General features: G+C 48.1%; 1 protein-coding gene and 1 pseudogene across 1 annotated transcript; one reads left to right on the top strand and one right to left on the bottom strand.

Annotated features, from left to right (window-relative positions):
* LOC147119386 (uncharacterized) lies at window positions 1-26,096 on the bottom strand. The gene is made up of 4 exons (XM_085985006.1): window positions 26,016-26,096; window positions 17,673-17,726; window positions 15,388-16,373; window positions 1-1,112 (listed from the first exon to the last, which is right to left on the bottom strand). The coding sequence occupies exon 4, from the start codon at window positions 834-836 to the stop codon at window positions 174-176; it is 663 nt and encodes a 220-aa protein (XP_085841132.1). The 5' UTR covers window positions 837-1,112; window positions 15,388-16,373; window positions 17,673-17,726; window positions 26,016-26,096; the 3' UTR covers window positions 1-173.
* Window positions 25,846-27,073, top strand: LOC147119385 (uncharacterized; annotated as a pseudogene).

Genomic DNA, 27,073 nt, shown 5'->3' with positions numbered 1-27,073 from the left:
ACTGTATGTTTGATACAAAGCTGATTTATTTGACAGATATCAAAATATTAAACTCCAGCCCAGTTATAGGGTTATTAACATCACCAGAAACAAACCTCAATTGTCAGAATGAACATGGTTCAGTCCTGCATGTAACTAACAGCAGAATCCAACCACTGCAGTCACTTGTGAACTCACTGGTGTGTCAGCAGGTGGGATGACTGAATGAATCCTTTCCCACACTCAGAGCAGGTGAATGGACTCTCCCCAGTGTGAACTCGCTGGTGTGTCAGCAGGTGGGATGAATTAGCAAATCCCTTCCCACACACGGAGCAGGTGAATGGTTTTTCCCCAGTGTGAGTGTGGTGGTGTGTCAGCAGATCTCTTGTGCTTTTAAAGCTCTTCCCACACTCAGAACATTTGAAAGGTCTCTTTTCAGTGTGAACAAGTTGGTGTTTAGTGAGGTTGGCTAATCGAGCAAAAACCTTCCCACACACAGTGCAGGTGAATTTCCTCTCTCCAGTGTGAACTCGCATGTGTTCAGTGAGGTTAGATGACTGCCCGAACCTCTTCCTGCATTGAGAGCAACTGAATGGCCTCTCTCCCATGTGAATTTGCTGGTGGTCAGTGAGGTTCGATAACTGCACAAATCTCTTCCCACAGTGAGAGCAACTGAACGGTCCATCCCCAGTGTGAACTCGCTGGTGTGTCAGAAGGAGGGATGACTGACTGAATCCCTTCCCACACTCAGAGCAGATGAACGGCCTCTCCCTAGTGTGAATGCGTTGATGAGTTTCCAGCCGGGACGGGGAGCTGAATCCCTTCCCACAGTCCCCACATTCCCACGGTTTCTCCATTTTGCGGGTGTCCTTGTGTCTCTCCAGGTTGGACGATCAGTTAAAGCCTCGTCCACACACAGAACATGTGTACAGTTTCTCCCCGCTGTGACCGGTGCGATGTTTTTTCAGGCTGTGTAACTGGTTAAAGCTCTTTCCACAGTCAGTGCACTGGAACATTCTCACTCGGGTGTGTGTGTCTCGGTGCTTTTTCGGTCACGCTGATGTTTGAAATCTTTTCCCACAGACAGAACAGGCAAACATTTCTCCTTCCACATTCAAAGGCTGAAGATATTCCTTGTAAAAGCAAAACAACATCACTAAGTTCAGGATAAAAATGCAGAACAGATTAATTCCAGTTTCTATGCAACATTCTATCCTCTCTTAGTACATAGAATTATGTAAGAAGTCACACAACACCAGGTTATAGTCCAACAGCTTTATTTGAAATCACAAGCTTTCGGAGCGCTGCTCCTTCTTCAGGTGAAGTGGAGAAATGCATAAAGACACAGCTTATATAGTCAGAGAATCATGTCAGATGTTTACAGGTAACCTTTCCAACTGCCATTTATCACACCTCGGCAGAGAGATAATCACAGCAGTCAAAGGTGTGAATGGTGTCCAAACAGGTCAGTCAGGGAAACATTACATCAAAGAACAATGAGGTGGGGTCACAAGGGGTCAAATATTGCAGATGCTGGGGTCTGTATGAAAAACAAAAAAACAGACAAAAAACATTTTTTTTGGTTGGAAATCACAGCAGGTCCGGCCACATCTGTGTAGAGAGAACGAGCCAATGTCGACTCGAGTCTGGATGACCCTGCATCGGGTGGGGTTACATGTAGCGTGACATGAACCCAAGATCTCGGTTGAGGCCGTCCTCATGGGTGCGAAACTTAGCTATCAGTTTCTGCTCGACGATTTTGCGTTGTCGTGTGTCTCGAAGGCCACCTTGGAGAATGCTTACCCGAAGATCGGAGGCTGAATGTCCTTGACTGCTGAAGTGTTCCCCGACTGGGAGGGAACACTCCTGCCTGGTGATTGTTGCGCGGTGACCGTTCATCCGTTGTCACAGTGTCTGCATGGTCTCGCCGATGTACCATGCTCCGGGGCATCCTTTCCTGCAACGTATGAGGTCGACAACGTTGGCTGCCTTCAACATGTCATTGATGACGACGAACACCTCGCTAAGGCCATCCCCATGCCTCCACTACTCGCTTTCAAACAGCCGCCTAACCTCAAACAGACCATCGTTCGCAGCAAATTACCCAGCTTTCAGGAGAACAGCGACCACGACACCACACAACCCTGCCACAGCAACCTCTGCAAGACATGCCAGATCATCAACACAGATACCATCATCACACGTGAGGACACCACCCACCAGGTACATGGTACATACTCATGTGACTCGGCCAACGTTGTCTACCTCATACGTTGCAGGAAAGGATGCCCCGGAGCATGGTACATCAGCGAGACCATGCAGACACTGCGACAACGGATGAATGGACACCGCGCAACAATCGCCAGGCAGGAGTGTTCCCTCCCAGTCGGGGAACACTTCAGCAGTCAAGGACATTCAGCCTCCGATCTTCGGGTAAGCATTCTCCAAGGTGGCCTTCGAGACACACGACAACGCAAAATCGTCGAGCAGAAACTGATAGCCAAGTTCCGCACCCATGAGGACGGCCTCAACCGAGATCTTGGGTTCATGTCACGCTACATGTAACCCCACCTGATGCAGGGTCATCCAGACTCGAGTCGACATTGGCTTGTTCTCTCTACACAGATGCGGCCGGACCTGCTGTGATTTCCAACCAAAAAAAATGTTTTTTGTCTGTTTTTTTGTTTTTCATACAGACCCCAGCATCTGCAATATTTGACCCCTTGTGACCCCACCTCATTGTTCTTTGATGTAATGTTTCCCTGACTGACCTGTTTGGACACCATTCACACCTTTGACTGCTGCGATTATCTCTCTGCCGAGGTGTGATAAATGGCAGTTGGAAAGGTTACCTGTAAACATCTGACATGATTCTCTGACTATATAAGCTGTGTCTTTATGCATTTCTCCACTTCACCTGAAGAAGGAGCAGCGCTCCGAAAGCTTGTGATTTCAAATAAAGCTGTTGGACTATAACCTGGTGTTGTGTGACTTCTTACATTTGTCCACCCCAGTCCAACTCCGGCATCTCCACACCATACATAGAATTACACAGATTGTACAGCACAGAAACAGGTCAATCGGCCCAACTGGTCCATGCGGTGTTTATGCTCCATATGAGCCTCCTCCCATCTCTCTTCATCTCACCCTATCAGCATCTCCTTCTATTCCTTTCTCCCATGTGTTTATCCAGCGTCCTCTTAAATGCATTACGCCATTCCTTGGGTGATTGGGCAGATGCATGGCAAATGCAGTATAATGTGGATAAATGCAAGGTTATCCACTTCGGTGGCAAAAACAGGAAGACAGATTATTATCTGAGCGGCAATAGGTGGGGAAAAGGGGAAGTGCAACGAGATCTGGGTGTCTTTGTGCACTAGTCGCTGAAGGTAAGCATGCAGGTGCAGCAGGTGGTTAAGAAGGCAAATGGTATGTTGGCCTTCATAGCAAGAGGATTTGAGTACAGGAGCAAGGATGTCTTGCTGCAGTTGTACAGGGCCTTGGTGAGACCACACCTTAAGTATTGTGTGCAGTTCTGGTCACCTTATCTGAGGAAGGATGTTCTTGCCATGGAGAGAGTGCAGCGAAGGTTCACCAAACTGATACCTGGGATGGCAGGAATGACGTCTGAGGAGAGATTGGGTCAATTAGGCATATATTCGCTAGAGTTTAGAAGAATGAGAGGGGATCTCATTGAAACTTATAAAATTCTAACAGGACTAGACAGACGAGGTGCAGGAAGGATGTTCCCGATGGCGGGGGAGTCCAGAACCAGGGGTCACAATCTAAGGATAAGGGGTAAGCCATTTAGGACTGAGATGAGGAGGAATTTCTTCACCCAGAGAGTGGTGAATCTGGAATTCTCTGCCACATAGAAAACATAGAAGATCTGAGCAGGAGTAGGCCATTCAGCCCCTCGAGCCTGCTCCGCCATTCAATGAGATCATGGCTGATCATCCAAATTCAGTACCCTGTCCCTGCCTTCTCCCCATATCCCTTGATCCCTTTAGCCTTAAGAAATATATCTAACTCCTTCTTGAATATATTTAATGTACTGGCCTCAACTGCCTTCTGTGGTAGGGAATTCCACAGGTTCACCACTCTCTGGGTGAAGAAATTCCTCCTCATCTGACCTAAATGGCCTACCCCTTATCCTTAGACTGTGACCCCTGGTTCTGGACTCCCCCGCCATCGGGAGCATCCTTCCTGCATCTAGTCTGTCAAGTCCTGTTAGAATTTTATAAGTTTCAATGAGATCCCCTCTCATTCTTCCAAACTCCCAACGAATATAAGCCCAATCGACCCAATCGCTCCTCATACATCATTCCTGCCATCCCAGGTATCAGTCTGGTGAACCTTCGCTGCACTCCCTCCATGGCAAGACCATCCTTCCTCAGATAAGGCGACCAAAACTGCACACAATACTCAAGGTGTGGTCTCACCAAGGCCCTGTACATCCTTGCTCCTATACTCTAATCCTCTCGCTATGAAGGCCAACAGACCATTTGCCGTCTTAACTGCCTGCTGCACCTGCATGCTTACCTTCAGCGACTGGTGCACAAGGACACCCAGGTCTCGTTGCACTTCGCCTTCTCCCAATCTATTGCTGTTCAGATAATAATCTGCCTTCCTGTTTTTGCCACCAAAATGGATAACTTCACATTTATCCACATTATACTGCATATGCCCAATCACCCAACCTGTCCAAATCCTACTGGAGTTTCTTGGCATCCTCCTCACAGCACACACGCCCACCCAGCTTTGTGTCACCTGCAAACTTGGAGATATTACATCTAGTTCCCTCGTCCAGATCATTAATATATATTGTGAATAGCTGGGGTCCTAGGACCGATCCCCGCGGTACCCCACTAGTCACTGCCTGCCACTCGGAAAAAGACCCGTTTATTTCAACTCTTTGCTTCCTGTCTGCCAACCAGTTCTCTATCCAAGTCAGTACCTTGCCCCCAATCCCATGTGCCTTAACTTTACACGCTAGTCTCTTATGCGAGACTTTATCGAAAGCCTTCTGAAAGTCCAAATACACCACATCCACTGGTTCTCCCTTATCTATTTTACTGGTTACATCCTCAAAAAATTCCAGTAGATTAGTCAAGCATGATTTACCTTTTGTAAATCCATGTTGACTTTGTCCGATCCTGTCACTGTTTTCCAAGTGCTCTGCTATTACATCTTTTATAATGGACTCTAGCATTTGCCCCACTACCGATGTCAGGCTTACCGGCCTATAATTCCCCGTTTTCTCTCTACCACCTTTTTTGAATAGTGGGGTAACATTAGCTACCCTCCAATCCATGGGAACTGTTCCAGAGTCTATAGAATTTTGGAAGATGACCAGCAATGCATCTACTATTTCTAGGGCCACTTCCTTAAGTACCCTGGGATGTAGATTATCAGGCCCTGGGGATATATCGGCCTTCAATCCCATCAATTTCCCTATCACCATTTCCCTACAAATACGGATTTCTTTCAATTTCTCCCGCTCATGTTCCCCGACATCTCTGGGAGGTTATTTGTGTCCTCCTACATAAGAACATAAGAACATAAGAAATAGGAGCAGGAGTAGGCCAATCGGCCCCTCGAGCCTGCTCCGCCATTCAATAAGATCATGGCTGATCTGATCCTAACCGCCAATCTCTATTACAGAACTATCTCCTGAAACTAACAGAATTAGACACACGAAATAGGAGCAGGATCAGGCTACACGGCCCCTGGGCCCGCTCCGCTACCCACAGGGCCATGACCGATCCGAACCTAGACTCATGTCCAAATTCCTGCCCGCTCCCCGTAACCCTTAATTCCCTTTACTTCTAGGAAACTGTCTATTATGTCCGTGTGTAATTGAGACACGGACTGCAGGAGTTGGTTACAACAGGTGTTTACTGAGTGGAGACAAAACTGGAACAACTATGCAAAGTTACTACACAGGCTTATATACAGGGGTAGTCACTACTGGTACTGCAGTATACAGGGGCTGCAGAATATAGTTCCTTCTGCAAAGTACATACACTACAATTCCTCCCCTTTTAGCTAAACAGTACACAACATTCGATTAATAATTAAATAACATATTTACAATTACAGTTGCTAGATACATTAGCTGAAGTTAATCAATTATAAGTTCAGTCTTTGAGGAGGCTTCCTGATTCTGTCTGGATAACGCCTCTTTGGGGTATCAGGTTCTTCTGGCAAAGTTGATTCGGGATCAACGTCGTTGTTTGGTTCGTCTGCTTCCAATATCACCGATTCTGAGGTAGATGCAATTGGTACTTCAGTTTCATCACCAGGTGTATCGGATCGTGGTGTGGAACTGACGTTTTCCAGTGACTCTAGAATCTGGTCAGCATGGCGTCTTACAATGCTCTCTCCAACATCCACGGTATACATTAGGGGTCCTTGCCATGTGCAGATCGTTCCTGGCTACCATTTCTCTGTGCGGTAGTCCCGGGCCAAAACTGGTTGACCTATCTTAAAACTCCTGGTCGGCCTTTAATTCATATTCTGAAACTGCCTGTTCTCCACATCTCTTCTGATGTTTGGCTTAACCAAATCCAAGCGGCATCGTAGTCTTCGATTGAAGAACATCATGGCTGGAGTTTGGTTGGTAACCGCATGTGTCGCATTCCGGTAGGCAAACAAGAAGTTATCCACCTTGTGTTGTAGGGGTATGTCTTCATTACACATTGCCTTGATAGCCTTCTTGAATGTTTGAACGAACCTCTCAGCCAATCCATTGGTGGCTGGATGATATGGGGCGGATGTGTAATGCTTAACACCATTGTTCTTTATGAACCTCCGGAACTCTTCAGACACAAACTGTGGTCCATTGTCAGAGCAAATCTGTTCAGGCAGCCCATTTCTGGCGAATATGGTTCGTAAGACTGTGATAGTTTTTTCTGTGGTGGTTGAGGACATTTTTATTACCTCTGGCCACTTTGAATGTGCATCCACCGCAATTAAAAACATCGAGTCCATAAACGGACCAACAAAATCAATGTGCACCCTTTGCCATGGAGATGAGGGCCACTCCCATGGATGTAGAGGGGCGTGTGGTGGGGCGTTTTGGACCTTCTGGCATCCTGTACAGCTCTTGGTCATCTCTTCGATTTCTCTATCGATTCCCGGCCACCACACAAACGCTCTGGCTAAGTTCTTCATTTTTACCCCTCCCAGATGACCCTCATGAAGCTCATTGAGCACTCTATCCTTCAATTTGGTTGGAATTACTACTCTGGATCCACACATCAAGGTTCCTCTGCACACTGACAGCTGTTCTCTCTCAGCGAGAATGCTGGCAACAGTGGTTCACCATGCGCTGGCCATCCCTTCACCGTTAAATCATAGACCCTGGAGAGTGTCGGGTCATTTCGTGTTTCCTTTTCTATGTTTGCATTCGTCACAGGTAGACATTCGACTATGGTCAAGTGGAATATCTCCACAGGATCCACTGCAGGTGCTTCTTCCACCATCGGCAACGGTAGGCGCGACAATCCATCAGCATTCCCATGCTGTTTAGTTCCTTTGTACTCGATGTCATATTGGTGTGCCCCTAGGAAAAGGGACCACCTCTGTAGCCGTTGTGCCGTCATTATCGGTACGCCCTTCTGAGGATTGAAAATGGAGACAAGAGGTTGATGATCAGTTAGTAGAGTAAATTTCTGACCGTGCAGGTAGTGATTGAACTTTTTCACCCCCCACACCAGGCTGAGGGCCTCTCTGTCAATCTGGGCGTAGTTACGTTCGGCTGAAGTTAACGAGCGTGACGCAAAAGCTATCGGCCTCTCTGAACCATCAAGGAGTTTATGTGACAGTACCGCTCCAATGCCGTAGGGAGACGCATCACACGCCAGTCTTATCGGTAGTGATGGGTTGTAGTGAGCCAATACTTCTCTTGAAGCGATTAGGTCTTTACTCTTCTGAAAGGCCCGCTTACATTCATCGCTCCAGTTTGTAGTAGGGCGTTCAGTGGGTGCAGAATTGTGGACAAATTCGGCAAAAACTTATGGTAGTAATTCACCAATCCTAGGAATGACCTCAGTTGCGACACATTTTCAGGCGCTGGAGCCTTAACTACCGCTTCAATTTTGTCAGGGGACTTATGTAACCCCTCTTCATCAATCACGTGGCCACAATACGATATCTGTTTCTTAAAAAACTCGCACTTGGGGCGATTGGCTCATAGCCTGTGTTCTCTTAGTCTAGTGAGCACCTGCTCTAGGTTGGCAAGGTGTTCACTGTCATTTTCACCTGTCACTAGGATGTCATCCAAGTCAAATCAAAATCAAAATCAAATCAACTTTTATTGTCATTGTTAGTGCACAAGTGCAGTACAACGAAATGTAGGCTTGCGGCTCCCGAGAGTGTACATTTAGATTAAGACACTTAAACATTCAACATACATTTGGCTTGTAATACATTAACATAAACATAACCATAATAAAGTGCATTGGCAGATGTGCAGGCTTTCGAGTTTATTTGTGGAGATCAGTAGGATGACAGTCCTGGGAAAGAAGCCGTTCCTAAATCTGGTCGTACGGGTGCGAATGCATCTGTAGTGTCTCCCAGATGGCAGGAGGGCGAACAGACTGTGGCTGGGGTGGGTAGGATCTTTGATGATGGACCGTGACCTCCGTAAACAGCGTTTCTGGTATATGTGCTCTATGGTCGGTAGCCGGGTGCCGGTAATGCGTTGGGCAGTTTTGACTACCCGCTGCAGGGCTTTCCGGTCATAGTAGCTACAGCTGCCATACCATACTGTGATACAGTTTGTCAGGATGCTCTCTATTGTAACACTGGGTCCCCGGAATCCCTTGCAGGACTTGTTCCATCGCTCTTTGCCATATCGCCGGAGCTGATGCTACTCCGAATACCAGTCGATTATACTGGTAAAGACCTTTGTGAGTGTTTATCGTGAGATACTTCCTAGAGGATTCTTCAACCTCCATCTGCAAATATGCTTGTGCTCGGTCAATTTTTGTAAAACGCTTCCCTCCAGATAGTGAGGCGAAAATATCTTCTATCCTCGGAAGAGGATACTGTACTGTGTGAAGGACTGGGTTCACCGTCACCTTGAAGTCCCCACAGATGCGAACCTTCCTTGGCTCCTCAGACTTATTGTTTAACATTTTTTTCATGACATGAATGATGGGTGTCGCCCACTCGCTCCAGTCTACCTTAGATAACACGCCTGCATTCTCCAGATTCTCCAGCTCTGCCTCGACAGCTGGGCGAATTGCATACGGTACCGGTCTTGCTTTGAAAAACTTGGGGATTGCATTCTCTTCTATTTTTATCGAGGCGGTTACGCCTTTAAGAGTTCCCAGTTCTTGATGAAATACCTCTTTAGCGTTAGCTAAGATTTTTGACAATCGTCCAGGTGTGACGTCGTCATCATTTTTACCAGCCACAGTCAGTGCCTGAATGGAGTGCCAGTCTAAACTTATCTTTCTGATCCATTCACGTCCCAATAACGGTGGTCCACCATCTTGCAGTATGTACAGATACAATTTCTGTATTTCTTTGCCGTTGTATTCGACAGGTACCCTTATTTTCCCTCTGGGGTATACTTTTTGCCCCGTATACGTCTTCAAGACAATGGATGTCTCTTTCAAGGGTATGTGTGAGAATAGCCGCTCGTAGTCTCGTCGATTCATGATGGTCAGGGCTGATCCTGTATCCAATTCCATTTTGACTTGGGACCCTGCTATCGTGAGGGTGACCCAAATGGTTCGGTGATCCTCTTTCGCGATTACGTTGTGAAGTTTGAGACAGCTTAGTCTCTTGTTCCCGGATTCACTATCGCTCTTCTGGTCTTCGGAACTACTGTCCGTCATCTTTTGTACTTTCCTGTACTGTTCCTTAGTAGCCTTTTTGTTGTCGTTAGTCTTCTTTCCAGACCTGCAAACTCGTGCAATGTGTCCCATCTTTCCGCATTGCCTGCATATTTTGTCCTTGGACCAGCAGTCCTTCTGGTCATGGGTTGTTCTGCCGCAGCGATAACATTTTTCAAATCCCCGTGTCATTTCATGGGTGCCGTATTCCTGTGGCTTCTGCTGTATTTCCGCAGCTCCCCTTGCTGCTGCTTCGTACGATACTGCCAAGCTGAAAGCCTTATCCAGCGTCAGCTCTTTCTTTGAGAGTAACCTCTTCTGGGTTCCTTCACTCAGGAGTCCACAGACAAATTTGTCCTGTAGAGTGTGTGTCAGTCCTGCTCCGAACTGGCAGTGCCTCAACAGCTTGCGTAGTTCCATAAGGTAATCAGCATTGCTCTGATCTTTATGCTGATTTCTCCTGTGGAATTTAAATCTTTCTGCTATCAGCAGCGGTGTAGGATTTAGGTGTTCCTGTAGGATATCAAAAATTTCGTTAAAACTCTTCGCCATCGGTTTGGCTGGAGTGATCAGGTTCCGCAATAGGCCGTACGTTCTTGCGCCCATTAAGTTTAGTAGTACCGATGCCTTTTTCTCATCGGCTACTTCGTTTGCCTTGCAATATACTTCGACTCTTTCCACATACGTGGTCCAGTCTTCTATTGCATTATTGAAGGCAGTGATATTGCCAGTCTTCGGCATCTTGGAAATCTAAGATGGCGCCTCCCGCGCTTTGCCTTCTTCCCCGATTTAACAAAATGGCACCTCCCGCGCTTTGCCTTCTTCCCCGCTGGATTAAGATGGCGCCTCCCGCACTTTCTGTCTTCTCCGCTGCTACTAGCGCTGTTGCTGGCGTTTTTATGCCTTGATGGCGATGCCCTATGTTCTTCACGCACTTCCCCCCCGCGCTGCTGCTAACGCCGCTCTCCGTGGACCCCGTGGCAAACTGCAGCTCCTCGCGGCTTTCTGCGCTTCTAATTTCTTTTATTTTCCCGTCGTCAGAGCAAACCTTATGGGACACTTTCCTCCCTCTTCTCGGGTCTGTACGCTGCCCGGCTTCGTAGCACCGGCCGCGCCCTGTGTGCTCCACCCTCTCTCTCTCTCTCTCCTCTTCCCAACAACGCTGCTCGGCCCCGTTGAAAAGCCACCCGATGGAGCTCTAGCCCGCCACAGCCCAGGAAGGATCAGTGTACTACCTGCCACCAGCCCGATTAGCTGGAACACCATAGACAGGATAACCAAGCCCCGCTCTCGACAGCCTCTCCTGCAATCTTCAAATCCGATGAATCAGAGGCGGTTGCCCACGGCCGACGCTCGTTTCTACTGTTTGTTTGTTTTTTCTTTCATTCCTTCTGGCCTCGACCTCTGACAACTTCGCTTCAGGGATGGATCCCCATCAGGTGGTGCAGACTGTAGGTAAGTTTGGATCTGCTCGTCGCCAGTATTATGTCCGTGTGTAATTGAGACACGGACTGCAGGGGCTGGTTACAACAGGTCTTTACTGAGTGGAGACAAAACTGGAACTACTATGCAAAGTTACTACACAGGCTTATATACCGGGGTGGTCACTACTGGTACTGCAGTATACAGGGGCTGCAGAATATAGTTCCTTCTGCAAAGTACATAAACTACACTGTCTATTTCTGTTTTAAATTTATGTAATGATGTAGCTTCTACAGCTTTTTGGGGCAGCATATTCCATGGACCTACCACCCTCCCAGTGAAGTAGTTCCTCCACATCTCAGTTTTGAAAGAGCAGCCCCTTATTCTAAGACTATGCCCCCTAGTTCTAGTTTCACCCATCATCGGGAACATCCTCCCCGCATCCACCCGATCCAACCCCTTCACAATCTTATATGTTTCAATAAGATCGCCTCTCATTCTTCTGAACTCCAATGAGTAGAGTCCCAATCTACTCAACCTCTCCTCATATGTCCATCTCCTCATCCCCGGGATTAACCGAGTGAAACTTCTTTGTACTGACTCGAGAGCAAGTATGTCTTTTCTTAAGTATGGACACCAGAACTGTATGCAGTATTCCAGGTGCGGTCTCACCAATACCTTGTACAACTGAAGCAATACCTCCCTATTTTTATATTCTATCCCCCTAGCAATGAAAGCCAACATTCCATTGGCCTTCTTAATCACTTGCTGCACCTGTATACTAACCTTTTGAGTTTCGTGCACCAGGACCCCCAGATCCCTTTGTACTTCAGTACTTTCCAGTTTCTTGCCATTAAGATAATAACTTGCTCTATGATTTTTCCTGCCAAAGTGCATAACCTCACACTTTCCAGTATTGTATTCCATCTGCCAAATCTCTGCCCACTTACTTAGCCTGTCTATGTCCCCTTGCAGGTTTTTTATGTCCTCCTCACTCACTACTTTCCCTCCCATCTTAGTATCATCTGCAAACTTTGATATGTTACACTCGGTCCCCTCCTCCCAATCGTTAATATAGATTGTAAAGAGTTGGGGACCCAGCACTGACCCCTGCGGAACACCACTAGTTACTGATTGCCAGTCTGAGAATGAACCAACTCTCTGCCTTCTGTTAGATAGCCAATCCTCTATCCATGCCAGAATATTACCCCCAATCCCGTGATTTTTTATCTTAAGCAATAATCTTTTGTGTGGCACCTTGTCAAATGCCTTTTGGAAGTCTAAATACACTACGTCCACTGGTTCCCCTTTATCCACCCTATATGTTACTTCCTCAAAGAACTCCAGCAAATTTGTCAAACATGACTTCCCCTTCATAAAACCATGCTGACTTTGTCCTATTAAATTATGATTATCCAAATGTCCTGTTACTGTCTCCTTAATAATGGACTCCAAAATTTTACCTACCACAGATGTTAGGCTAACCGGTCTATAGTTTCCAGCCTTCTGTCTACTGCCCTTTTTAAATAAGGGTTTTACATTAGCAGTTTTCCAGTCTGCCGGGACCTTTGCTGACTCCAGGGAGCTTTGGAAAATTATTACCAATACATCCTTTGTGAAGACAGAACCAAAGTATGTATTTAATTGGTCAGCCATTTCTTTGTTCCCCATTATAAATTCCCCTGATTCTGACTGCAAGGGACCTACGCTTGACTTCACCAATCTTTTTCTCTTCACATACCTATAGAAGGTTCTACAGTCAGTTTTTATGTTCCCTGCAAGCTAACTCTCATACTCTATTTTCCCCCTCTTAATTAATCCCTTTGTCCTCCTTTATTGAATCCTAAACTGCTCCCAATCCTCAGGTTTACTGCTTTTTCTGGCCAGTTTATATGTCCTCTCCTGGGATCTTATGCCATCCCTAATTTCCCTTGTTAGCCACCGTTGATTCACCTTTTTTGTTTTATTTTTATGCTAAACAGGGATGAACAAATTCTTTAGTTCATCCATGCGATCTTTAAATGTTTGCCATTGCCTATCCACCATCAACCCTTTGAGTAACATTCCCCAATCAACCCTACCCAACTCGCTCCTCATACCTTTGTAGTTTCCTTTATTTAAATTCAGTACCCTAGTCTCTGAGTCAAATACTTCACTCTCCATCTTAATGAAGAATTCTATCATATTATGATCGCTCCGCCCCAAGGGACCTCACACAACAAGATTGCTAATTAATCTTTTCTCATTACATTATACCCAGTCTAAGATGGCCTGATCTCTAGTTGGTTCCTCGACATATTGGTCCAGGAAATCATCCCGTATACACTCCAGAAATTCCTCCTCCACAGTATTGTTACTAATTTGGTTAGCCCAATCTATATGTAGATTAAAGTCACCCATGATAGCTGCTATGCCCTTTTTGCACGCATCTCTAATTTCCCATTTAATGCCATCCCCAACCTCTGCATTACTGTTTGGGGGTCTGTATACAATGCCCACTAACGTTTTCTGTCCCTTGGTATTTCTCAGCTCTACCCATACAGATTCTACATCATCAGAGCTAATATCCTTCCTTACAATTGTGTTAATCTCCTCTTTAACCTGCAATGCTACCTCACCTCCTTTTCCTTTTTGCCTGTCTTTCCTGAATATTGAATACCCCTGGATGTTGAGTTCCCAGCCCTGGTCACCCTGGAGCCATGTTTCCATAATCCCAATCATATCATATCCGTTTACATCCATTTGCGCAGCTAATTCATCCACCTTATTACGAATTCTCCTCGCATTAAGACACAAAGCCTTCAGGCTTGTTTCTTTAACACTCTTAGACGTTTTAGAATTATTATTTCCTGTGGCCATGTTTGATTTAAACCTTTGATTATTCTGACTGCCACTTTTGCTTTTCTCCTTCCTGTCTTTTGCTTCTATCCTTGTTTCCTTTTCCTCTGTCTCCCTGCACAGGTTCCCAACCCCCTGCCATTTTAGTTTAAACCCTCCCCCACAGCACTAGCAAACACTCCCCCTGGGACATCGGTCCCGGTCCTGCCCAGGTGCAAACCTTCCATTTTGTACTGGTCCCAGCTCCCCCAGAACCGGTTCCAATGTCCCAGGAATTTGAATCCCTCCCCCTTGCACCATTCCTCTAGCCATGTATTCATCTGAATTATCCTTCTATTTCTACTCTGACTAGCACGTGGCACTGGTAGCAATCCTGAGATTACTACCTTTGAGGTCCTATTTTTTAATTTACCTCCTAACTCCCTATATTCAGCTTTGAGGAACTCATCCTGGTTTTTACCTATATCGTTGGTACCTATATGCACCATGACAACTGGCTGTTCACCCTCCCCTTCCAAAATGCTCTGTAGCCACTCCAAGACATCCTTGACCCTTGCACCAGGGAGGCAACATACCATTATGGAGTCTCGTTTGCGGCCGCAGAAACGCCTATCTATTCCCCTTACAATAGAATCTCTTATCACTATAGCTCTCCCACTCTTTTTCCTCCTGTCCTGTGCAGCAGAACCACCCACGGTGCCAGGAAGTTGGCTGCTGCTGCCTTCCACTGATAAGCCATCTCCCTCACCAATATCCAAAGCAGTATATCAGTTTAAGAGGGGGATGGTCACAGGGGACACCTGCACTACCTGCCTGCGCCTACCTGCCTGCGCCTACTACTCTGCCTGGTGGTCAGCCATTCCCTTTCTGCCTGTGCAACCTTTACCTGTGGTGTGACCAACTCCCTAAATGTGCTATCCACGATGTCCTCAGCATCGCGAATGCTCCAGTATGTATCCACTTGCAGCTCCAGCGCCAGAATGCGGTCTGTCAGTAGCTGCAGCTGGATACACTTCCTGCACACATGGTCATCAGGGACACAGGAAGTGTCCCTGATTTCCCACATTGTGCAGGAGGAGCATACCACGGTGCCGAGCTGTCCTGCCATGATTTACCTTTAATTAATTCAAATTAAATCAAATCAATCCCACCAATTACACTCCAATTAAATGATATACTCAAGGGCCCTTGTTTAACAGTAGTCCCTGCTACACAGCAGAGATCCTAGAAACTATAAACCACAAAATGTAAGTTTGGAAAAAAGGAGAAAGAGAGAAATACTCACCAACCAATCATTTACCTGCTTTCTGGTGACGTCACACTTTGATTACTTTTTACTTCTCTCTCGCCCTCGCCGCTCCTCCCAGGTCCGCACTGCCGCTGCTGCTGCTGAGGGCCAACCTGCTCCTCGGGCTCTCCTTTTATCGCCACCGCCGTGTCGCCACTCCTCACTGGTCCGCCGCCGCCGCTGCTGTGGGGCCTACTTGCTCCTCGGGCTCTCCTTTTATCTCCGCCGCCTTGCCGCTCCTCACAGGTCCGCACTGCCGCCGCCGCTGTGGGGCCTACCTGCTCCTCGGGCTCTCCTTTTATCGCCGCCGCCGCCTCGCCGCTCCTCACAGGTCCGCTGCCGCTGTGGGGCCTACCTGCTCCTCGGGCTCGCCTTTTATCACCGCCGCCGCCGCTGCTGTGGGGCCTACCTGCTCCTCGGGCTCGTCTTTTATCGCTGCCGCCGCCTCGCCGCTCCTCACAGGTCCACACTGCCGCCGCCGCTGTGGGGCCTACCCGCTCCTCGGGCTCGCCTTTTATCGCCGCCGCTGCCTCGCTGCTCCTCACAGGTCCGCCGCCACCGCCGCTGTGGGGCCTACCTGCACCTCGGGCTCGCCTTTTATCACCGCCGCCGCCTCACCGCTCCTCACAGGTCCACACTGCCGCCGCCGCTGTGGGGCCTACCTGCTCCTCGGGCTCGCCTTTTATCGCCGCCGCCGCCTCGCCGCTCCTCACAGGTCCACACTGCCGCCGCCGCTGTGGGGCCTACCTGCTCCTCGGGCTCGCCTTTTATTGCCGCTGCCGCCTCGCCGCTCCTCACAGGTCCGCACTGCCGCCGCCGCTGTGGGGCCTACCTGCTCCTCGGGCTCGCCTTTTATCGCCATTGCCGCCTCGCCGCTCCTCACAGGTCCACACTGTCGCCGCCGCTGTGGGGCCTACCTGCTCCTCGGGTTTGCCTTTTATCGCTGCCGCCACCTCGCCGCTCCTCACAGGTCCGCACTGCCGTCGCCACTGCTGCTGCTGAAGGCATTTGAGGCCAATTCATTAAATATATTCAAGAAGGAGTTGGATATATTTCTTGAAGCTAAAGGGATCAAGGGTATGGGGAGAAAGCAGAGACCGGGTACTGAATTTGGATGATCAGCCATGATCGCATTGAATGGCGGAGCAGGCTCGAGGGGCCGAATGGCCTACTCCTGCTCCTATCTTCTATGTTTCTATGTTTCCTGTTTGTGGGACCTTGCTGTGAGCAAATTGGCTGCGTGTTTCCCACATTACAACTCTGAATCCACTTCAAATAGTACTTCATTGGCTGTAAAGCGCTTCGAGACGTCCGGTGGTCGTGAAAGGTGCTATATAAATGCTCTTCGCCTCAACTATTCAATGTAGCTGCAAGTTCCACATTCTCACCACTCTCTGGGTGAAGGAGTTTAATCTAAATAGGACTTTCCTGGGCAGCCAATGAGCACTGCTGTCTCATTTGTGCATTTCCTTGCGAGGTGAAACAGTTGATATTTTCTGATCAAAAAGAGCTGAGCTCGGCAGCATTAGTCCTGTTTTGCCTCCTTTGGAGACCAGGTGTACGAGCAGAGTGAGCGCAGCCTTCACAGCAACCGCAATAAAATTGTTGCAGTTGTGGAGGAACTTTGTGTAAGTGCACTGGACCACAAACAAAGTATGTGTGTCAATTATTGTCTGACTGCGCTACTGTGATATTTTAAGGGTGCTATATAAAGGTAAGTTGTTGTTGTTTGGTTTGAGTTTGCGGTGTGTAAATGCTGCCCTTCTCACAGCCTGTAAAAGGAGTTTACAAAAGCCATCACTGTGAGTCCAAGATAGAAATTGACAAGATTCTCTCCTCCTGGTTCCTGGCCAAGGGGGCCGCGCATGCGCCCTTCTGCCCTGAGTCTCTCAAGATGGTGGCCGTTACCCCGGGCCTGTCACCGGGAGAAAGCCCCGCAGCTGCCGCCCCGCTCGGGGCAAACGCCCGGCCCGGAGGCTCTTGTTCGGGGCCTGAGGCCCACCCCGGGTGTGTGTGAAGCGGATAATGTTGAGTGTTTTAATAATGGGGCCTGGGGCCGCACTCGGGGTGTGTGCAGCCCGCGTCCCCCCGGGGTACATTAATCTTTTATTTAAATCTGGTAGTACTTGTTACAATTCATCAATTACATGATAAATCCATTACATTCATTAACCACAATAAGGCTAAGCCTTAGAAGAAACAGCTTTAGGATTAACAGTACAAATACAATAATAAATTTTTCCAGACAAAACCAATGTCAACAATACAGGTACCCATAGTAAAAAAACAATACATACCAGTCCTACTGCAATCTAGTAACTCTTCATTTTTGCTTGGTATAACCTGTTGTCCTTTTTAAAAAAAAATTAACATTCAAGTACAACAGTACTTATACAACTCAACAGTTATATAGTAAATCCATTACATTCATTGACCAATTATGGTCAACAATACAAATACAACAATAAATTTTACAGCTAAATCAATAATGTTTACAGTACAAACTGCAACTATTTAATAAACCAAGAATCCGTACACGCCAGTCCAACTGGCATTGTTCAATCATTCAGTCATTCATTCCTCCATTCGTCCATTCATTCGCTCAAGCATAAGTTCCATGTGCATGACTGCGTGCATGTGTGCCATTTCTATCTGCGTGCATGCCTATCGTTCATCTGTCCGGCAGGCTTCACGCTCACCAAGCCGACTTTCACCTGGGGAGCGAGGGCCCTTCATTCGGTCGAACATAAGTTCCAATTTGTAAGCGTGCATATCATTTGTCTACCTGTGTGCATGCGTGCGTTCGTTCATCCGTCCGGCAGGCCTCACGCTCACCGAGTGACCCCCATCCTGGAGAGCGGGCCCTTCATTTGGTCAAACGTAAGTTCCATTGTGTATGCGTGCGTGCGTGCATATATTTGTATCCGCATGCGTGCGTTCACTAGAGCATTCGTTCGTTCAATTAAGGAAGGCTTTAACACTAAATAACACCACAATATACAAAATCCCACAACCATATCAAAAAATCACTTAAGACTTCAAGTAAACTACTTTTAACCAGAACCCAAAACTTCTTCAACAAACAAGTAATACCAGTTCAACGCCAGTCCTATTGGCACTCTAATAACTCCTCGTCTTCACTTGATGTTATCTAACCATATAATGTCATAATCCTTATCCACAGTCTTCAACCTTTCCACAGAAAAGAAGCCGACCACTTTCTCAAATCCCGCAAAAGAGGAAAACGAGTACTCAAATTCCCTTCTTCTTGCTGTTATCACTCACAGGACCCAGCCATCAAGACATTCGTTATTCCTTGCCAATATTACTTTGTTTTGCCTTTTATCTTCCTTTTATTTTCCTTTTTCACTTTGAATCCATTCTCTTTTCCCATCTTATGGCTGTTCAAGCACCATACTATAGATAGGAACAGTCTGTCTTTCCTCCACCAAAATGGCGGCGCACAAACCCAATCCCATCACTGGAACAAAGCCTCACAGCTGCCACCAGATGGAGCACAGACGGGGCCGCTGGAACTCAGTCGGGCCGGAGACCGTTCTTCAACTTTAGAAACCGTGCAGCATGCTCACCCACAGCACCTCCCGACTCCATTTCTGGCGACCAGCCGCTCCGCCCTGGGCCCCCCGCCTGGGGTCCTTCGTGCTGGGCCTCCCGCCTAGGACACTCTCCTCTGGGTCTTCCACCCTGGGCCTTCTGCACTGGGCCCTCCGCACTGGCATTCCCCGTGACCGCCCGCTCGGTCCTCCAGCCCCGCCCCGCTCTTCCTATTGCTCCAGAGCTCCCGGCAATCACCCGGGCAGTGTGAGCTGAGCATGCGTGGGAGTGACCAGCCAGGAGAAACCACAACTGGATCGACACAGCAGAGCCGCCAATCCAGAGCCGGCTTGTATCAGGGCGGGCGCTGGATGTGGAAGTCGCTCCCTGGCCGCCTGTGTAGGTCTTTTTGTTGCTTCAGTTTGAGCTGGAGTGGAGATGAAGGAGAAGCTGCTGGGTTTAACCCCCAGTACTTCTGAGCCCAGGAGGACCCAACAATTTCCAATGTGAGACTGTCAAGGGAGGTGGATTCTGGGGGAGATTATGTTGTTAAACAGACACTGTCCCTACAATGTGAAAGAGTATTGTTTTAGGAACAAGTATTCCTGTAGAGGCTTTTAATCCAGTTTCTTAAAATTAATTCATGGGATGTGGGCATCGCTGGCAAGGCCAGCATTTATTGCCGATCCCTAATTGCCCTTGAGGAGGTGGTGGTGAGTCGCCTTCTTGAACCACAGAGGGCAGTTCAGAGTCAACCGCATTGCTGTGGGTCTGGAGTCACATATAGGCCAGGCCAGGAGATTTCCTCCCCTAAAGGACATTAATGAACCAGATGGGTTTTTACAACAACTCGATAGTTTCATGGTCACCATTACAGATACTAGCTTTTCATTCCAGATTTATTTCATTAACTGAATTTAAATTCCACAGCTTCCGTGGTGGGATTTGTGTTAGATCCGCGGTTCAGTGGGTAAATAATTACACGGATGCTGTACATAAACAAATAACAGGTCTTTACTGGAGGAGGGTAATCTCTGGACTGGGGTACAGAGGCATGCGCACAGCTTATCTACCGGTGTGGTCACTGCCGGTACTACAGTATACAGGAGCTGTAAAAAGTAGTTCTGACTTAAAGTACATACACTACAATTCCTCCCTTTTTAGATTAAGAATACCCCCTTAATATTCAAATAACAATTACATTTTTACATGTACATTCAATAACAAAAGTCCATTTATAGATTCAGTCTTTGGGGCGGCTTCCTGACCCTTTCGGGATAGCGCCTTTCTGGAGGTTCTTGTTCTTGGTGCAGAGGCGATTCTGACCCCCTTTCATCGGGTAGTTCCTCGGGTTCCACTGCTACTGGGTCTGAAGTAGATGCTATCGGTATGTCGGGTTCATCCCCAGGTGCTCGAGACATGGAGTTGATGCATTCCTGTGATGCTAAGATCTGATCGACGTGGCGTCTCACAATGTTCTCCCCGACATCTACTGTGTACATTAATGGCCCCTGCCTTGTACATATCGTTCCGGGTTGCCACTTCTCTGTTCGATAGTCCCGGGCCAAGACTGGTTGCCCTACATTGAAGCTCCTTGTCGGCTTCTCGTTGATGTGCTGGAATTGTTTGTCCTCAACATTTCTTCGCACATTTGGTCTGAGCAAGTCCAGACGAGATCTCAAACTTCAGTTAAAGAACATCATGGCCGGGGTCTGGTTGGTAACTGCATGTGTCGTGTTTCGGTAGGCTAATAAGAAATTGTCCATCTTATGCTGTAGTGGAATTTCCTCGTTGCACATGGCCTTTATCGCCTTCTTAAAGGTTTGTACGAACCTCTCAGCCAATCCATTGGTGGCTGGATGATACGGGGCGGATGTGTAACGCCTTACCCCATTCCTTTTCATTAATTTTTGGAACTCGTCGGACACAAACTGTGGTCCATTATCAGAGCAGATCTGCTCTGGCAAACCGTTTCTGGCGAATATGGTCCGTAGGACTGCAATCGTTTTCTCTGTAGTGGTTGAAGACATCTTTATCACCTCAGGCCACTTTGAATGAGCATCCACTGCTGTTAAGAACATTGAGTCCATGAATGGACCAGCGAAATCAATGTGCACCCGTTGCCATGGAGAGGAGGGCCACTCCCATGGGTGTAGAGGGGCATGTGGTGGTGCATTTTGGACCTTCTGGCATCCTAAGCAGCTCTTAGTTAGGTCTTCGATTTGTTGATCGATTCCCGGCCACCACACATAAGCCCTAGCTAGGCTTTTCATTTTCACTCCCCCCAGATGACCTTCATGTAGCTCATTTAGCACTCTCTCCCTTAACTTGGGTGGAATCACCACTCTGGATCCACACATCACTGTCCCCTGGCATACTGACAGCTGTTCTCTTCTGGATGAGAATGCTGGCAACAGTGAGTCGCCATGTGTTGGCCATCCCCTCACCGTCAATTCATATACCTGTGACAGCGTCGGATCATTGCGGGTCTCCTTCTCTATATCCGCATTTGTTACTGGCAATCATTCAATTATCGACGAATAAAATATCTCGATAGGGTCCACTGCTGGTGCTTCCTCCACAGTAGGCAGTGGCAGGCGCGATAGCCCATCAGCGCTCCCATGCTGTCTCGTGCCTTTATATTCTATTTCATATTGATTCGCCCCTAGAAACAGGGACCATCTTTGTAACCGCTGTGCAGTCATTACTGGCACGCCCTTCTTAGGATTAAAGATGGAGACAAGTGGTTGGTGGTCAGTCAGCAAGGTGAACTGCTGTCCATGCAGATAGTGGTTGAATTTTTTTACTCCCCATACTAGGTTGAGGGCCTCCCTGTCAATCTGGGTGTAGTTGCGCTCAGCTGAGGTTAGTGACCGAGACGCAAAGGCTACTGGCCTCTCCAACCCATCTGGGAATTTGTGCGACAGCACCGCTCCAATGCCGTAGGGTGATGCATCACATGCCAAATGAATTGGTAGTGCTGGGTTGAAATGGGCCAACACCTCTTTTGATGTGATCAATTCTTTACACTTCTGGAAAGCTCGTCTACGTTCGTCATCCCACTTCCATGGTACCCCTGTTTGCAGTAGGGTGTTCAGCGGGTGTAATACCGTAGACAAATTTGGTAAGAACTTGTGGTAATAGTTTACCAGCCCGAGGAATGACCTCAGTTGTGACACATTTTCCGGTGCTAGAGCCTTAACTACTGCCTCTATCTTGTCAGGGGACTTATGTAACCCCTCTTCATCGATGACGTGGCCGCAATACGAGCTCTGTTTCTGGAAAAACTCGCACTTGTGGCGATTAGCTCATAGCCCATATTCCTTTAATCTGGCGAGCACCTTCTCCAAGTTAGCGAGGTGATCACCGTCATTTTCACCCGTGACCAAGATATCGTCCAAATAACACTGGGTCCCTGGAATCCCTTGCAGGACCTGATCCATCGCCCTTTGCCAGATAGCCGGAGCCGAGGCTACTCCAAACACCAGCCGGTTGTATTGATAGAGACCTTTATGGGTGTTGATCGTAAGGTAATGTTTCGAAGCTTCTTCTACCTCCATTTGCAAGTACGCCTGGGCTAGATCAATTTTGGTGAAGCGTTTACCACCAGATAGCGAGGCAAAAATATCCTCAATTCGTGGAAGCGGATATTGCACCGTGTGAAGGACTGGGTTCACTGTCACCTTAAAATCCCCACAGATGCGGACCTTCTTTGGTTCCCCAGGCGTATTACTCAACGACCTCTTCATTACAGGAACAATGGGTGTAGCCCACTCGCTCCAGTCCACTTTGGACAGTACTCCTGAATGTTCCAACCCTTCCAGCTCTGCTTCAACCGCTGGTCTGATCGCATAAGGCACTGGTCTGGCCTTCAGAAACTTTGGGCTTGCATTATCCTCTATTTTAATTGTTGCTGTTATTCCTTTTAGTGTTCCTAGTCCCTCCTGGAACACTTCTTTTGCGTCAGTTAGCATTTTTGACAGTCGTCCAGGTGTGACGTCGTCATCCTTTTTGGCCTCCACCTTCAGTGCCTGTATGGAATGCCAATCTAAATGTATCTTCCGGATCCATTCACGTCCTAGCAGTGGTGGTCCTCCATTTGGCAATACATATATATCCATTTTAGGTATTTCCTGACCTTTATATGTCACTTTCACCCTTATTTTTCCTTTGGGGTAGACTTTTTGCCCCGTATACATCTTCAAGACAATCTCTGTAGCTTTCAAGGGTATGTGTGAAAATAGCCGCTTGTAGTCTCTTTGATTTATGACTGTTAGAGCTGACCCTGTGTCCAATTCCATTTCCACTTGGACTCCGTCTATCTTGAGTGTAACCCAGATAGTCTGTTGATCCTCCATTTCGGTTACATTATGTAGTTTCAGACAACCCAGCTCCTTGCTTCCGGAGTCTGTGTCACTTTTCTGTTCGTCTGAACCACTGTCCATCACCTGGTGTACCTTTTTGTACTTCTCCTGTGGAGATTTCTTACTGTTGGTTTTCTTCCCAGACCTGCAGACTCTTGCTATGTGTCCTGCTTTCCCACACTGTCTGCACACTTGGTCCTTGAACCAACAATCTTTCTGGTCATGTGTTGTTCTGCCGCAGCGATAGCACTTCCCTGTTCCATATGTCATTTCGTTGGTGCCATATTCTTGCGGTCTCCGTTGTATCTCTGCAGCGCCCCTTGCGGCTGCTTCGTGTGATACTGCCATACTGAAAGCTTTGTCCAGCGTAAGGTCCTTTTCTGATAGAAGCCGTTTCTGGGTTCCTTCACTTTGTAGCCCACACACAAACTTGTCCCTTAACATGTCTGCTAGTCCCGCTCCAAACTGGCAGTATTTCGATAGCTTGCGCAGTTCCGTTAGGTACTCAGCATTGCTTTCGTCTTTGTGTTGGTTCCTTTTATGGAACTTAAATCGTTCTGCTATCAGCAGCGGTATGGGGTTTAAGTGGTCCTGTAGGATTTCTACTATGCTTTCAAAATTCTTGTTTACCGGCTTCTCTGGGGTTATTAGATAACCCATAAGTTTTTGCACCCATGGAATTTAACAGAACCAGTGCTTTATTAGCGTCTGGCACTTCATTCGCCCTGCAGTACACCTCAATACATTCCACATATGTCGCCCAATCTTCGACTTCATTGTCGAACGTAGAGATGCTGCCACTCTTCGGCATCCTTGGTTGTGCGTTAACTGTCCCCAATGGCGCCTCCCGTGCTTCCCCTTCTTCTCCACTGGCACAAAATGGCGTCTCCCGTGCTTTCCTTCCTTCCCGCGCTCGCCCGTCTTCTCTGCTGCGGCTTCGCAAAATGGCATCTCCCACGCTCTTCCTTCTCCGCAGCTCAATGGCGCCTCCCGCGCTCTCCCTGCTTCTCCGCGGCTCAATGGCGTCTCCCGCGCTCTCCCTGCTTCTCCGCGGCTCAATGGCGTCCCCCCTTGCTTCACCCCGCGGACCCTGATCAGCCCGTGATCCCTGGCTGTGCTCTGCGCATTCTTCTCTTGATATTTGTCGATGCCGCTCAGTCTAGAACCCGGCTGTTTCTTACCCTCTCTCTCTCCGGTTTGCAGTATTTTTCCTCGACGCCGCTCGTTGATCAACCCCCGGCTGCGCCCTGCTCTCTTCACCCTCTTTCTTACCCCATCGACGCTGCTTGGCTCTCTCTCTCTGCCGTCGGTCGGCTCCAGCCGCCGCTGCTCGGGAAGGGTCTGCTCTCGACCTGTCGTCGGTCTCTCACTGTTCGTTGTGGCTGGGGAACCAAGCCCGGCTCTCCACAGCCTCCCCAGCAAAGTTGGATCTCTGCCTGACTGCTGGGCGGTTGCTCGCGGTCGACACCCGTGTTCCTGGACTCGACTATTTTTTTTTTTATGCTGCAGGTAGATTCGCATCAACACTCGTCACCACTGTTAGATCCGCGGTTCAGTGGATAAATAATTACACGGATGCTGTACATAAACAAATAACAGGTCTTTACTGGAGGAGGGTAATCTCTAGACTGGGGTACAGAGGCATGTGCACAGCTTATATACCGGTGTGGTTACTGCCGGTACTACAGTATACAGGAGCTGTAAAAAGTAGTTCTGACTTAAAGCACATACACTACAATTTGAATTCATGTTTCTGGATCATTTGTGCCGGTCTCTGGATTAGTTAGCCCAGTGACATTACCACTAAGCTACCGTACCCCCATCCAGTTTACACATGCAGATTTTTTGAATTCATTCGTGGGTTGTGGGCATCACTGGCAAGGCCAGCATATGTTGCCAGTCCCCAGTTTCTGGTTGAGAAGGTGATGGTGGGCCTTCTTCTTGAACCGCTGCAGTCCGTGTGGTGAAGGTACTCCCACAATGCTGTCAGGTAAGGAGATCCAGGATTTTCACCCAGCGACGATGAAGGAACAGCGATAGATGTCCAAGTCAGGATGGTGTGTGACTTGGTCGGGAACTTGGAGGTGATGGTGTTCCCATGCGTCTTGTCCTTCAAGGTGGTAGAGGTCACGGGTTTAGGAGGTTCTGTCAAAGTTCTTGTCGAGTTGTAGATGTATAAAGTCCCTCTCCTTCCCCCCCCCTTTCGCTCCCATCTCTCTCCTCCCATAGAGGCTAGAGTCATGTGTAGGCCCAGACCAGGTGGCGGATTCCCTTCCCTGAAGGACTTAGTGAACCAGTTGGGTTTTTATGACAGTCCAGCAGCTTTCACGGTCACTTTTTCTGCTGCCGGCCCCACAAATGACCAGATTCATTGAGCTCAATTTCACAGCCTGCCTTTATTTTTTTTGTGGGTTCTCTCTCACGCTCTCTTTTTCCTGTTTTAAATTCATCTTACAGGGTATGAGGAGTGGAGGATTTGTAGACAGGAAGCTCAAGCCAAACATCGCATCAAGATCTGACAAAGTCACTCGATTCATCAGGTCCTGAATATCATTGGTGTTTGAACATGGAAGTAAAAAGCACCATTCACAGTGGGGAGAAACCGTACATGTGTTCTGTGTGTGGACGAGGCTTCAGCCAATCATCTAGCCTGTCGAGACACAAGCGCAGTCATACTGGGGAGAAACAGTGGAAATGTAGGTAAGGAAAGGATTCAATTACCCGTCTAAGCTGGAAACTCATCGGCGCAGTCACACCGGGGAGAGGCCGTTCACCTGCTCCGTGTGTGGGAAGGGATTCACTCAGTCATCTGCCCTGCTGACACACCAGCGCATTCACACCAAGGAGAAGCTGTTCACCTGCTCTGTGTGTGGGAAGGGATTCACTCATTTCTCTGCCCTGCTGAGACACCAACGGGTTCACACTGATGAGAGAGACTTTAAATGCTCCAACTGCAAGAAGAGCTTTAAACGCCCTGAGGCACTGATGGAGCACCAATACATTCACACCGGTTACACACCGTTCAGCTGCTCTCACTGCGGGAAGAGGTTCGGGTGATCACACGACCTGCTGATACACCAGCGAGTTCACACTTGGGAGAGGCCATTCACCTGCCCCGAATGTGGGAAGGGGTTCACTCAGTCATCAAATCTGCTGAAGCACTGGCGAGTTCACACTGACGAGAGACCTTTTAAATGCCTGGACTGCGGGAAGAGCTACAAAAGTTCCGGGAAACTGATGTGCCATCAACGTGTTCACACTGATGAGAGACCGTTCAGGTGCTCTCACTGCAGGACTGGGTTCAGGTGGTCATCTGAACTCACTGTACACCAGCGAGTCCACACTGGGGAGAGGACTTTCACCTGCTCCGTGTGTGGGAAGGGATTCACTCAGTCATCCTACCTGCTGAGACACCAACGAGTTCACACTGGGGAGAGGCCATTCACCTGCTCATTGTGTGGGAAGGGATTCACTCAGTCACCACATCTGCTGGCTCACCAACTTGTTCACACCAGTAAGAGACCGTTTAAATGTTCTGACTGTGGGAAGAGCTTTAAAAGCGCAAAGTATCTGCTGACGCACCAATGCACTCACACTGGGGAGAGGCCGTTCACCTGCTCTGTGTGTGGGAAGGGATTTAATCGATCATCCAGCCTACTGACACACCAGCAAGTTCACATGTGACTGCAGGGGTTGGATTCTGCTGTTGTTAAACACTTCCAGGACTGAAACATGTTCATTCTGACAGTGTGTGTTTGTTTCTGCTGATGTCAATAAAC

The sequence above is a fragment of the Somniosus microcephalus genome, chromosome 4, assembly GCF_052327205.1.
Source record: "Somniosus microcephalus isolate GS21.2 chromosome 4, FLI_Smic_1.0, whole genome shotgun sequence".
Lineage (NCBI taxonomy): Eukaryota > Metazoa > Chordata > Chondrichthyes > Squaliformes > Somniosidae > Somniosus > Somniosus microcephalus.
Note: the sequence above shows the minus strand (reverse complement) of the source record. Positions and strands in the feature narration are given on the sequence as shown.

Excerpts from the sequence above, each read along its gene's own strand:
- LOC147119386 (XM_085985006.1), bottom strand. The coding sequence starts at position 836 with ATGGAGAAACCGTGGGAATGTGGGGACTGTGGGAAGGGATTCAGCTCC.